Below are 14393 nucleotides of genomic sequence, written 5' to 3'. Positions count from 1 at the left end.
TGGGACTATGTTTTAATTATGAGACCTACTCCTTTTACATACTGTAGCACCATGTTATGGTTTACAAGGTGCTGTGGTGCAATATGCTACCAATCATCGTTTGATTTCACAAAACTTTGTAAGTTGTGTGGGTTTTAGGGAAAATATTCAGTCTTTTGTCTTAAATCGGGACGTTTAATTCGTGCCCATTAAAAAGGTGCGACTCAAGAAAACAAAAAGTCAAAGTGGAGAAAAGTTTTGTGGAGACTCTGCTATGGGCGAAACATCAGGCCATTAACACTTTTGTAGCAGCTAGAATGTTAATTACAATAATGGTTTTGTGATTGCAGGTGAGAATGTACTGCATTGTAGAGAGGCAGACACCACTCAGAAGATAATCCATGCCCTTGATATTCAGTACCAGAAACAGTACCCACCGTAAGTTCATTTATTAAGGGTTAGATAGCTTAGTTGGTTTAGTGTCAGCAAATTAAGTCGGATTTTGTTGGTTCAAGTGTCGCTCTAGTCATTTTTGTTTTCTGTTCGACCCAAAAATATTTAACATTTACTTGATATTTCGTACTTTATAAAAGTCCTATATAGCGCACATATCTACCATATGCGCTGAGTATAATACAAACTTTCAGAAAGATAGGTAATTGTAGTGATGAATTTTGAGACACAAATATTAAGCACCTTATAAGGGTTTACAAGGTGCTACCGCACATACAGCAGCCACAGCCAGGAACACCGGGGCAAACCCCTTCTCTTTTCGAAAAGTGCACTGGGTTCTTTTACAAGCGTTACACAACACATGGGACCAACGGCTTTACAGTCCATCCAAAGGACGAAGCAATGGTTCTTAAAGTGTTACGGCTGGGGATTTGAACCCACACTCTGCTGATCAGAAACACCAGAGTTTGAATTTGGTGCTCTTAATCGCTCGGCAGCGACACTTCCTTGGCTGCTGCTTCCCAGGTTGTATTGTAGACTTTGGTGGGATCCCTGGCTACATGGTAGTTGGCAGTTGCATGGCTTCTGACTGGCACCCCCGAACAAAGACATTTACAAAATAAGGAGACCGCCAACATAGGACTAGATTGTTCAGTTGGCTGAGTACTGGCATGTTAATCCGGAGGTTGTTGATTCAAATTTCTTTCTTGTAATTTGTTTCTTTGTTTATTACCAACTTAGGATTGCATCTACTTTCAATCAAATCCTCTCTGTTGTTCACCTCCAACAATATAAATGTAGACAAATGTTCAAACTTAAAAGAAAGTGGAAGTAGGCTGTTGATTTTTAAAGAGTAATATCATTGCCTTAACAGGACTATAAGGTCATTGGTGTAGTTTGTATGTTCTCATAAAATTTGTTTTGATTAATTTGTAAATATAATCAAGCTTATTTATCAAAAGTGGTTTCCCAAAAAATTGTTTGTCAAAAAGAAACAGTCGTTTTCTAAAAGTAAAACAGTTATTTGTGGGTGTTGATGTATTTTGATATGCATGTTTCATTTATTGACCATTTGATAATTGCGGATATGAACTTGCAAATAACCACCTTTAATAACACTGAGCCTGCGATGTGTAAACTAATAAATCTGCTGTACATTTCCATATCAATTAAATAAAACTGATGAAAAAACAGCAAACCAGGTTAACACATTGTTATTTGGACCCTTCTTTAGGTCGTACATTTATGGAGATGGCCACGCAATTCCAAGGATCATGAAGTTCCTTAAGTCCATTGACATCACCTGCGAGACCCAGAAGTCATTTGTATTCCCACCCATGCCTGCGAGTCATAGTCGGGATATAGACCACATATTGGAGACGCAGAGCGCCCTCGCTGTTGACCTTGGGGGCACGCATCTCAGGGTGGCCCTTGTTGACAATCATGTAGGTTTGACATACTGATTCCTTTAATAAGTTTAAAGCTATTGTTGCCCGAAAACGTTTGAACAAGTAAAAGGTTGCTGAACGAGCACAGGCCTTGAAGGAGCAAGGCGACTTTCAGAAAGAGGAAAATCTTAAAGTTTGTGAAAATTTTTTGAGAGGGCACCAAGGCCAATACCCACCTATGGCCATTTCCAGTGCCTTGAACACTATTGAGTAGCCTTGGGTTAGAGGTTGTTGGCCTCTGACTGGCACCCCGAACAAGCATTATGCCAAAGTAGGGACAGTCAACATTGGGCTAGATATCTCAGTTGGTAGAGCATTTAAAGGCAGTGGACACTATTGGTAATTACTCAAAATAGTTATCATCATAAAACCTTACTTGATTACGAGTAATGGGGAGAGGTTGATGGTATAAAACATTGTGAGAAACAGCTCCCTCTGAAGTGACGTAGTTTTCAAGAAAGAAGTAATTTTCCACGAATTTGATTTTGAGACCTCAAGTTTAGAATTTGAGGTTTTGAAATCAAGCATCAGAAAGCACACAACTTGGTGACACAAGGTTTTTTTTTCTTTCATTATTATCTTGCAAATTCAACGACCGATTGAGCTCAAATTTTCACATGTTCGTTATTCTATGCATATGTTGAGATGCACCAACTGTGAAGACTAGTCTTTGACAATTACCAATAGTGTCAACTGTTTTTAACAGGTCCTTGGTTCAAATGCCGCTCTTGTTAAATAAATGTTAAGTTTTCTTTGTTCCGTCCGAATTTATACAAAAATAGTAATAATGTAATGTAGCTATTGGCAGAGTCCACAAAACTCAATGTCAAACTGGGGCATGTGCATCAAAGGTTTGTGGGTAACTAAGCGAGGGTAGTAGATTTCAAAACTAATTAAACAAATACAAAAATAAAACATTTGTCCAGAACCAAGAGCAGCTTTTTCGAGAAAGAAACAAAATTTGCATTTATAATCAATAATCCACAGCAATTACGATGAAAACTTCTTGTGGACTTAAAAATCAATACTTTGTTTACATCAACACAGTCTGTGTTTGTTTTGTGATATGGTTGGCCACGTTGGCACATTTCAAACAGATGGTGTTGAGCAGGCAGTTGGTTTTGGGGCATGTGTTTTTTCCTGTGTTTTTCGAAGATCGATCAATATATGATTAAATTTTTACAAATTGATCACCGAGGTGTTCACAATGTTTTGAAAAACAAAAACCAAAAGAATTTTTTTACTTAACAAAATCATTGTTTCAGTAACAAAACAGTGTCTTCTTTAAAATATTCCAAATAACATGTACGGTTTTTGCAGATCCTTAAAAAGCAGGCATGATATTCTTCTGACTTTAGTCTGTTGTCCAATTTTGTTTTGCCTTATATGATTTTTTTTTATTAATAAGGTCTGAAAATTCTATTGTGTATATTATGTAGGCCAGCCCTTGTTCTCTATGCACAAGGACCGTATGTTATGCTTGAAAAAGGTTAGAAAGTTTTAAACTTTGAAGTTTAAGGCCTTAAAGAAGCATTGAAAAGTGATTAAAGCATTATAAGCTTCATGTTGTTTTTTCTAAGACCTCAAATAATTCCAAATGCTGCTACCGTCCCTGTCAATCATTTCTATGTAATTAGCATTTTACCCAGAAATGTCTGCATTGGCTCTTCTCTTTGCAGGGGACAATACTTATTCAAGAATCTAGTGCCACCCCTGCATCAAATGAAGAGCGGATGACGCGTCTGTTAGAGATGCTGATGAATATATCCCAGAAGGCAATATCTCTCAACTGTAGAGTACTGGGAGTGGGTGAGTACAACCCCAATATTTATTTATAATAATAATAATAGTTGATTGAAGTCATATTGCGCTCTCTCCAGGACCAGCCTGTTCACGGGCGCATAACACTAAATATGCCATAAGAAAGTTGCACAGAAAAGAAAAAGCAAAAAAAAGATCGAAAAAAAATTAACACACAGAAACAGTTTGAGAAAAAGTATACCAGTACATGTAAAAATAAGCAAAATAGAAATCAAAGGTACATGAACACCAAAATACTGTAAAAACTGTAAAAACAATGCAACTTGGGTACAATAAAATCATCATCATTCACCCTAACAGGCCTTTTAACTTCCCTCTTGAAGAGGTACAGCAATTTTCCTCTGGTAAGGGGCACTTTGTTTTTATTGGCACCTTGTAGAGGAACCCACAGCAAATGCACGCTGTGAGATGCCAGTTTTGTCAGCTTAGAAAATGGCCGCTTGCACGCATGCCGGAGCGCGTATATAGGCCAGTGCGCCCTCTAGTTCTTATATATAACTCTATGAGTGCACATCACACACACACACATTCAGTAATGTTTCCACTTGTATTGCTAACTGAATTTTTTTAGTAGATGTTTTAAAATGAATTTAAAAAGTGTTGTGGCTTTATACATGTACATGTATCGTCATTAATATATTTCAATATATTTGTTAATTAGAAAAATGTAAATGTGCAGGTACACATGTACATGTAAACCACCCATGCAATGGTACATACATGTAAAGTACTGCACCCACACATTCAGTAATGATTAGTTCCATTTGAGCTACTTGAGTTTTTTTGTTATTATTTAAAAAAGACAATTAAAAACTACTTGTTATTATATTAGTTAATTAGAAAAACGTAAATCGTGTACGTGTACACCACACAGAGGTAGTGGTACAACTGCTTTTGGGTGATGATTGATTCCGGATGAGCTACCAGAGTTTTCGTTTTGATATTTTTTAAATAATTTTTAATGCTAATTTTATGTTTTTCCTCTGGTGATTGATAACAGGTATCAGCACAGGAGGCAGAGTGGATCCTAGCCAGGGAGTTGTCAAACATTCCACTAAGGCACTGGAAGGTAAACAACCCGTTAAACAAACAAACAAACAAACAAACAAACAATCAGAAGTCAGTTCAATTTCTGTCCCTATTGTGTAATATATTGAATCTAACCATCCTGGGTACAACTAAAAAGATCCGATAGTTATTCACAGTTATTTTACCCATCACAATAAATTCTCCTGAAGACGTGCAGAGTATACGTCGAGACTAAACCGGCTCTTCTCAGAGCCAACACTCACACAAAAGAGATTTACACACTTGCAACCGCCAGTTTACTATTTGTATATAGTATCTTCTAGAATAAGTTTTATAGTTTCTTCCTAGAATAAATTTGTTCTTCTTTTGGCGCCCAGAATAAAAATCTGTCAATCTGCCAATTTTTCAATTGAGTCTTCTGAAGTTTGATTTTGATCAAGTGTAGGACTAAGAGCGATTGGCGAGTAAAGTTAAAACTGGTATCAATCTTAATTTGCTTAATATGAAACAGGTAAGATTAATTGTAAAAATGAGGATTTTAAGATTTTATTGTTTGAAGATAAGATTGATTAGTTTGAGATGAGATTATTTTTAAAGCTTACTGAAACACCTCTTCTTCTTCTTTTCGCTGTGTAGGTTGGTCGGAGATTGATCTTCGGACACCAATATCGAGCTTGTTGCATCTGCCTGTGTGGGTCGATAACGATGGCAACTGCGCTGCTCTAGGGGTGCGAGCCTTCGGCTGCGGCAAGGGTATCGATGACTTTGTTACCATAGCAACTGGAACTGGTGAGTAACTCATCATATATTTTTACCTTTTCATGAACTAGATCTTAGATGATAGTTTTGAAACATTTGCCCTTCCCGTGACGGCGTGTGCTTGTTTTAATTGTGTTGTCCGAAGAATGCTTCAAAGGCTTTTTCAAACTCATTATAAACCTCTACCCTCACAGGTACCTATTTATACCCTCTGGGTGTAGAGATGCACATTATATAGTGTGCTGAGCATATATATATGCTCAGCACACTATTTGGCTCGTCTAGTTATTTGCTTGCCCCTTAATTTGTTTGCCTCTTAATTTGTTTTTAATGTTGTAAATAGTTTACAGTGTCGCCTTATGTTTATATGTAAACAATGATATGGCTCACTTCCAAGAAATGTTAACAGATCTTATGATTATCTCTTCTGTTTAAAGGTCAAAGTTTGACCTTCAGAGTAAACTTGGCTAGCTGTCACCTTTAAGATTTGAAGACAGGCCTTGAGTTTCGTTCTTGAAGGGGCACAGCAATTTTCCTGTAGTAAGGGCTCTTCTATCAGGAAAATTTGTATTGGAACTTTGCAAAGGGCACCAAAGCAATAGCACAGGGCACCATGGCAATTGCTGTGGGTGCCATGGGTTATTTTGAGGCCTTTATACATATTTATGATAGTATTGTTGTATTTTGTCAACTCAGGAATCGGTGGAGGTGTTGTACTCGGCGGGAAACTGATTCACGGGACAAATTTCTGCGCAGCTGAGTTGGGTCACACCAAGGTGTCGTTAGGGGGTCCAGTGTGCCAGTGTGGAGGGACAGGATGTGTTGAAGCGTACAGCTCTGGTTTGGCACTCCAGAAGGAAGCACAGAGGCTACATGCAGGTGAGGAGCTAGGATGTGCCTTTGCCATGGGCTAAAATCCTACCCTAGTAATATGCCTGTGGACTTTTGTTTTTTCATGTGACTCGGGGAAAGTACTAGGTGTACAGTGCTTATACATCCATGTATTGGTAAAACACAAAATGATAGTGTCTTTATCCGCGATGCAAATTTTCTATTTAAATCAATGTGGTACCTGCTGTTCAAATATAAGATTCATCGTACAGCCTCTGTCCACAAGGAAACCTTGGTTGACTACAAGTAAGACATCTGCTCCGGCTAAGGTGGTTGGATTCGTCTTATTCCTTAGGATTTCATCCACAGGTCTCTAAAAAAGTACTGAGTATCATCAATGTGTGGATAAAACACAATCGGTGAAAAGGATAGATTTTAGAAATAAGGGTTTAATACATTTGTGATGTCTCCTCTCATTCAGATGGCGCTCTGGGTCAAGGAGATGGCTTGATTGAGAATGATCAGCCAGTATCCGCTAAGCATCTTATTGATGCTGCCAAGAACGGAAACAATGATGCCCAGGAGATCCTCAATAGGGGTAAGGAACTTGGATGATATTTGTATTGATTTTTCTGGATTTCCTTCTTATTTTAAAAACTATTCTGTTTTACAAAAATTCTCGTAAAATGCTTTGACATTTGTTACTTTTATGTGTCTTTGATCTTTCACTGCAAATGTGCATTAACAGAACCAAATAGCACTTCTGTGCATTTTTGTGTGACCATGTGGTCTACTTAGCATTTACTAAAACAAATTGTACAAATTGCCTTTTCTCTAAAGGAGCTAAAGCCATCGGTGCCCTCGTGGTGAACCTAGTGCACATCCTGAACCCCTCAATGGTCGTACTATGTGGTGTCTTGGCACCAGTCTATTTCGAGACAGTCCGCAACGTCGTCAGGAAAGATACCCTCCCGTCTGCATCCAATCTGGACGTCAGGGCCTCGTCCCTCCAGGAACCAGCCCTTCTAGGAGCAGCTAGTCTGGTCCTGGAGTATGCTACTCGGAGGACATACTAACTTGTCATTCTTGCTATCCCAGTTTGGGTACACTGTTACCCTGATTGATCCCGCCTCTCCTATTGAAGATACTATTGTTCTGAACCAGTATCCCAATTGGGTATACCGTAACCCCGATTGATCTCACTTCTCCATTTAGAGATGCCACTGTTTCCAATCAGTATCCCAAATGGGGTTTACTGTTACAAAAAGTAGAAGCGTCTGCTCCCCAAAGAGATACAATTGTTCCCAATTGGGACATACTGTTTTCCTGACTGATCCGACTTCTCCCATGGGTTACCAATATTCCCAATAATTACCCCAATTGGGATAACTTTTTTCCCGATTGATTGAGCTTCTCCCATTAGGGATACCGTTGTTTATGGAAACAGTTTAGGATAAACTCTGTAGAGAAAGAACAAAAGGTCTTGTTCATTATGGATCTATTGTTGTATTATTAATGAAATTATTTTATGATAATTAAACCCATGAGTTAAGCCCAGTTCAAACTTCGCGAATGCGAATGCAAATGCGATACACATTTTGACTGCACCAATTAACAGCGAATAATTCACATCAGTTGAAATGTGTTCAACTCCTGCAAAAAATGTTTTGTTACGCGTTCTCTTACGCAGGAAGATTGAACCAGGCTTTACCACGGTTGTACATGTTCAATATGAATACATATATTCAGGGCCAGTATTTGAAATCTAATCCCATGAATTGAAACAAACACTAACTTTATCCACCGGAAAACTTGAACCCCTTATAAACAGGTACCAGGCAAAAGCAGTGTACGTTACTCATGGCTAATAGCTGGTAAACGGTTTCTGTCTATCAAGATTGTGCACTGGGTTCAATACCTCACACAGAACATTTCACACTTACAACCAAGCTACAATCCTGGCCATATCTCATTGGGCCCCCATGCCACCTTTCAGTATTGGCTATCCTTGCGGGGTCTTTGGCGCTCCCAGCAACATTGAGTGGGGGGGGGGGGGTTAGAATGTTTATTGTCATGGGGGAAGTGGAAAATAAACATTTTATTGTTATGTTGCAAATGGGTGGCCCAAGCATTTTGGCCAAGATTGTAGTAAGGATTTTAAACTTAAGCTTTGCGGAGACACTGTGTACATAAAAATATATGTGTTGTTCTGAATACCATGGTACTTTTCCCGACCACCAAAACCCTTCATTTGTTTGCGATTAAATTCTAAATGATCTTGAGGGGAAAGGAAAACCACTGCTGATAAAACCATAATTATATCCTTATTAATTATTTTTTGCTTATTTGTTTTTTTTTGCTGTGTTTTCTTTCTGTGATGAGGTTGAAATTTTAGGCTTTTTACTTGACAGCGATGGGTTTTTCTTTTCTTCCATTGTGAATGATTGCATACAAGCCAAGAATGCACACATCTTAATTTACTCGAATGTGTAACTATTTAATTTTATTAATGAATGTGTAACTATTTAATTGTTTTAATCAGTTGTTAATTACAGGCCTCTATATTTCCGGCTAAATCTGTAAAACTGAGTGTAAAATTTGCCTGTATCTTTAAAATAAATTCATGTCAACCTTGCTCTTTTTATTTGTCATTGCTGCATTCATTCCCAAGTGCCAAACATTGAGATTCAAGTTTAGGACTGTTTAAGGTTTCATGAATGACACAGTTCAGTCGAAGCATAATTTGCCTTCATTAATTTAAGGGCCAAATTTCATAAATTGTGCAAGCACAACAAATTGCTTTGCTTAGTGCAAATAGTTTACCAGCCAAAATGCCATATAGTCACCGTTGCTGTTATGACGATACCCTGGTCATTTGTTGCTAAGCCAAGAAGTTTGATAAGCAGAATTTCCTGAAAAATTGGGTTCTGGGAATCTCTGGAATTATTCAGACAACATATTTTTTTTTTTATGAGAAAATTTCTCTTGAGCCACCATAGTTGGCTGCCTCCAGGTTGGCTTAAAACAGTGTACTGGGACATGTGCTTCATTTAGCCCAGTTTAGTGTGCCATATTAGGGTCAGGCAACTCTGAGTATTCTGTAAAGATATTAATTTAAGTAATGCTACTTAATTATTGATACTGTGGTATTGTTGTTTATTTGAAATAACAACATTTAATAGAGTACAAAAAATAGAACTTTATTCTTTTTTTCCAACAACAGAAAGGATGAGAGACCCAAAAACAAAATTTGGCGTCACAACTATTTTTTCGCTGCAAATATTCACAAGAGTCAAACACAGCTCAACCACTGCAAATTAAATTCGTTGCAAATTTGTGACGTCAACATTTGTATCGCATTCGCAGGAAGTATGAACCTGGCTTAAACGTTGCGCGCCAAACCTCTGTTAGAACACTTCTTGCTGTGTTTTTATCACAAGTTACATGCTCTCCAGCAATAGGAATAGTGAAACTGTAAGGGGTATTTATGAATCACTAGGAGCATTAGACAGATGGAGGTAGATTTGAGACGTTATTTCAAACAGCGTAATCCTTCCTTTGACATTCAGTTTGTGTTAATCCTATATTTTCAGTTTGATGCTAATCGGACATTGTCAATAAATGTTAATTAAAATAGAAGAAACAAAAGTCCTATCTCTGTGTTGTTTTGTTTCAAAAAGTTACCTGTGCTTTATGCGACTGTAAATTTGAGGAAAGTAATTCGAGAGCCGACACTAAATGTTGGGTATAGATACCTATTTTAAGTACCTGTAATACTTTTAATGCTCACAAAATATCAGATCTACTACTATCAACACAAGTGACTAATATTATGTACATGTTTACATAGAAAACTGTGAATTCATACAGAGAATAAATAGTCTTAATAGCACAATACAATTTACAAATGTAGGTTATTCAACACATTTCAGATACAAACCTCGCTAAGCCATTTTGAGACAATATGGTGGACAAAATAACTGCACTGTTTGGCTTGGGCTAAATCTGTCATAGGTTCAACATCAGAGCTGCAAACTTTTGCATCTTGCAATCAGGGAGATTTTGTAAAACAATCATGGAGGAATTGAGAATAAAATTCACCATAATAGGGACACAGTTTCCATAATCAAGGAGATTTGGCACCCAGCTCTGCACCAAAACCAAACAGTTCACTCCCATAATAATAAACCGTTCTTCATGCATCTTTTTTGAAACGGTAAGGGCACCAAGGCATTTTCTTTTTGGTAAAAGGCACCCTCTGAGGAAATTGTAAATTTCTACTGGAGCATTACAAGGCACTTATGCATAAATTAGGGGGCATTGAGGCAATCTCCTATGTTGCCTCGATAAAGTATCAGGGCTGCACTCCTGTGGTGTTCACTATATCTCAAGAAGGCTAATATTAACACACAAAAATACTTTGCAGTCTCAGTTTTCACCAGTATAATTTAATTTTAAACCACCAGGGATTCAATCAATGTTCCAGGGGTCATTTTCCAGGTTTAGTGTAGCTTTTACGTTGGGGTTTTCTCGTCGTGAAGGTTCGTGCAATATATGCTTCTTGTTGTAGCTGCACATTCAATTCAGATACCTGCAAAGAATGAAAAAAAAAATCATTCAATGAAATAGTCTTGTTGAACCTCAAATAAATTAATTATTCCTAATACAACTTCAATCACGTCGTATATTAACCATGAGGAATTTCAAGCCGGCCATTCATATTGTTAATTTGCAAGCACTTCCAAGTATTATTTGTGAAATCCGTATAGAACCGATCAAAAACAATATAACTTGCCTTTGCAAATTATTGTGCAAGATTGTGGAATACAAGAAAGAGGTAGGGAGTTTCCAAAGTACAGCTTCTGCCCGAGAAACACATTGAAATCCCCTAAATCTCACCTGTTGCCTGTGGCTGTCTTTCTGCTTGGCTAGTCTCTGCTTCAAGTCACTTATCTTTGAATCTCTAAGGCTCAGTATGTCATCCTGCTTCTGTTTTTCAGTTTCGATGGCTAGTAAGGAAAGACAAGATTACAAGAATAACGGCTGGTATAAAGACAACATCACTATCTCTGTGGTTCTCAAGTGTTCTTTAAGCTTTTAAGACAACCAACGTATCAATATTGATGTCAATGTGGTGCAATGTCTCAAGTTTGTCTACGTCTTGAAAAATAATTATCTTATAGGCTTAAAATTAGGCATTATTTCAAAGCTCTTATATGTATTATTAAGCACATAAACCCAAATTTTGAGTTTTGGCGAAACCCAAACCCAAACAAGCTGGATCGATAGTCTCCAACTCTCCGTTACCTGAATATCTCATCTTGAGCTGACTGCTCTGACTGCTTTGTTTCTGCGTTGATTCTTTGAGCTGTTTAAATCTACAAACAAAGTTCATTTAAAAGAAATTTGAGTTGAACAAAGAAAAACAATGGCTAGAGCAGGACTTGAACCTGGGAGGGGGGGTATTTCAGAAGAGGAGATGTGTGTGCTACAGCTAGGGGGCTGGGGAGGGGAACACCATCTGCTGCGTAATGAGAATGGTGCGAGAGAGCTTCACACTGAGTGCACATTGGACTTTTGCCATAATTAAGGGCAACATCAGGAAATAAGATATTGGGTCCTCTAGATTGTGTTAACATCTACACTTACGAGGCTTCAAAGTTCAATCTCTCCCTCTCCAGTTGTTTGGTAAGGACCTCGATCTCTCCCAGGGCAAACTGTAGCTTACTGCTCTCACTGGCAAGTCTGGCTTTGGTCTCCGAGTGCTGTTGTCTTTCTTCCTGTCAACACGATTGTCATCAACATTTATTTCCACACATAAATCAAATAGGCAATTATTTGATTATTTAACTGAGATAGAATATATCCCTATGGAGGCATGACCCTACTAGTCATTATGCAAGAAATTCTAAGTAAGTGAATTTTTTGCAGCCGGATTGGTAACTGTACACTGTGTAGCAATTCAGCTCTTTCAATATTTATTGATATAGGGCGTTCTTCACACATGGAGCTCTCTCTGACATTGTCTGATCAAAAAACTTCCCCAAGTGTACTTCCCCCGAAGCGGCACTGAGGCTGTAGACCATGTACTACTCTAGGCTTGTTACACTCCACATTGCTAGGCATTCTTCGCTACACAGCTACAGCAGAAATTTGGTGCTTGCCCCATGAGCAAAGTGTAGAATGCAGTAGTAAGAAGAGCTATTAATCTATATCAACTATATAGTTCCACACCTAGATTCACTCACAGCTTACGTATACGTTCCACAAAACCAACAAGCAATTTATACACAGTTTTTATTTGTGTATTTTATCTTGGGAAGAGGAAAAACAATTTACCTTTAGTTCCGCAATGATTTTTTCATGCTCTTCTTTTGTCACCATCTCAGTTTGATCTGACTGCATCTGGAGAGAGGTAGACAATGAAGTTAGTAATAATGTTTCTTCAAAGAAAACAGGTGCTGCTGGAACTATTATTCAATAACTGCAAGATGTTACAAAATATCAAGAGTTGGTGGACCTAGACATGGACACAACCATTGGCAAATATGTGGACCTTATTTACATCCTGAGGCAGCTAGAACTTAGAAGTTATTACATCCATTAATAGGGGTAAAAGATGATAAAATATTCGGTACACCTAGTTGCGTTAATGTAACCCTCCTCCCGGCCGTCGGGAGGAGGGTTACGTTATCACAACTACGGTACACCTAACAAAGTCTAGAAATACAGCCTTACACTTGTACAGGTAGCCATGACGGCACATAAAGTCATAGAAACGCTAAACTAAAGTCAAGGGTAACTTTTATTACGCTGAAAATGAAAGGAGAAACTATCTTACTTGTCTTTTCCATGATTCCAATGTGCGTCTTTGGGTGAGAAGAAGGTCTTGTAATTGTTTGTGCACAAGGATGTCAGCTGTAACACCAGCCATGGTAATGGTCTGTCGGATGCTGGAATATGAACTGACGGCTAAACTATAAAATGACCTGCAGAGAGAGTAAAATTAAGAATTATAATTCAGAATGCTATTGTCAATGATGGTCAGATGGTCAGTTCACTTTGTTTCATCCCCAAATGAAAATGAAAGAAAACAACTTACATCAACACATAAACTACTGAACCATTAATACGTGGCCCATGTGGATGTAGAACTGGAAGGAAAGGTGGGAATGGGGGACTCATCCGTCCTACGTGAGGGCTAGAATAACTGACTGGCAGCAGTGGCGCTGGCACTCACCCGCACTGAACAACACTTTACAATACATTTACAAGTTCGGTCTATTCTGATTCATTCAATCACATCACAATACTTGAAACAAAAGTTTCAACTAATTGTTTACAAAATAAGGACAACAGCAATGAACGAAAAACAAACCTGACCTTGACCAATTGAACCGTGAACATCGCAAATCCCAAATGAAATTTCCCGGCAATTCCTGCAACTGTGAGCGACTTGGAAACTTGTTTACATTTTGAATTAGCGCCACCATGTGACGGACAACTAATTCCACCACCACCATATCAAAGAGGGCGCCATGTGAAAAAGTTTCATTATTTTTTTTCTCTGATAATGATATTTTTTCTGCCGCTTTTATTTTTCAGTTTTGCACATTGAAAAGCATTCTTTGGAGTAGCACTCAAGTCCAGTCAATATTTGTCTTGGTTGATGTCAAATTTACCATTATTATTAGTGTTTTTTATGAAAACAAAGAGGAACTGGATCGGTCTTTTGTATAAAATTAAAAAAAATTAATTAATATGGTTTTGTTTGTTACTCATCATCAATAACCGACCTTCCCCACCAATTCAACCCAGATGCCATCCCAATAATGCTGTGTTTATCCTGCTTTGAACAACGACATCATTGTCGCAAGAACTTTTTTAGCAAGGGTTATCCCCTAGCCCCCTGGCTGAGATTTCTTGCAAAGTTGTTTTTATATTTTTTTAAACAACTTTCCAACAATGCTATGAAATGAAATGAGTCTAGCCGTCAAAGGGTGGTAATTTAAATATTAACATGCTTAAGTATCGGACATTTACTTTTTACTTATTTATTATAATCCCCCTTTT

The 14393-nt window shown here is 37.9% G+C and overlaps 2 protein-coding genes across 5 annotated transcripts in view; one reads left to right on the top strand and one right to left on the bottom strand.

The window, feature by feature from the left end:
• The window catches only part of LOC139940505 (bifunctional UDP-N-acetylglucosamine 2-epimerase/N-acetylmannosamine kinase-like), a 44421-nt gene extending 35929 nt beyond the window's left edge, over window positions 1–8492 (top strand). For all 3 annotated transcript variants that reach the window (XM_071936794.1, XM_071936793.1, XM_071936792.1), the window contains 8 exons: window positions 330–417; window positions 1667–1877; window positions 3560–3689; window positions 4702–4770; window positions 5367–5519; window positions 6186–6368; window positions 6802–6918; window positions 7161–8492. In XM_071936794.1, the coding sequence (XP_071792895.1) occupies window positions 330–417; window positions 1667–1877; window positions 3560–3689; window positions 4702–4770; window positions 5367–5519; window positions 6186–6368; window positions 6802–6918; window positions 7161–7396 (1187 nt within the window). In that variant the 3' untranslated portion in view covers window positions 7397–8492. The remainder of the gene's footprint in view (window positions 1–329; window positions 418–1666; window positions 1878–3559; window positions 3690–4701; window positions 4771–5366; window positions 5520–6185; window positions 6369–6801; window positions 6919–7160) is intronic.
• Window positions 8493–8644: 152 nt separating this feature from the next.
• Window positions 8645–13803, bottom strand: LOC139940506 (spermatogenesis-associated protein 24-like). 2 transcript variants are annotated; one of them, XM_071936796.1, is made up of 7 exons: window positions 13704–13803; window positions 13162–13309; window positions 12660–12725; window positions 11970–12100; window positions 11628–11698; window positions 11220–11329; window positions 8645–10911 (listed from the first exon to the last, which is right to left on the bottom strand). In XM_071936796.1, the coding sequence occupies exons 2-7, from the start codon at window positions 13252–13254 to the stop codon at window positions 10810–10812; spliced, it is 573 nt and encodes a 190-aa protein (XP_071792897.1). In that variant the 5' UTR covers window positions 13255–13309; window positions 13704–13803; the 3' UTR covers window positions 8645–10809. The 2 variants fall into 2 exon arrangements, with proteins under 2 accessions (XP_071792897.1, XP_071792896.1); XM_071936795.1 differs by having other exon boundaries at window positions 13699–13800.
• Between the last annotated feature and the right edge of the window lie 590 nt (window positions 13804–14393).

The sequence above is a fragment of the Asterias amurensis genome, chromosome 8 (assembly GCF_032118995.1).
Source record: "Asterias amurensis chromosome 8, ASM3211899v1".
Taxonomy (NCBI): Eukaryota; Metazoa; Echinodermata; class Asteroidea; order Forcipulatida; family Asteriidae; genus Asterias; species Asterias amurensis.
Note: the sequence above shows the minus strand (reverse complement) of the source record. Positions and strands in the feature narration are given on the sequence as shown.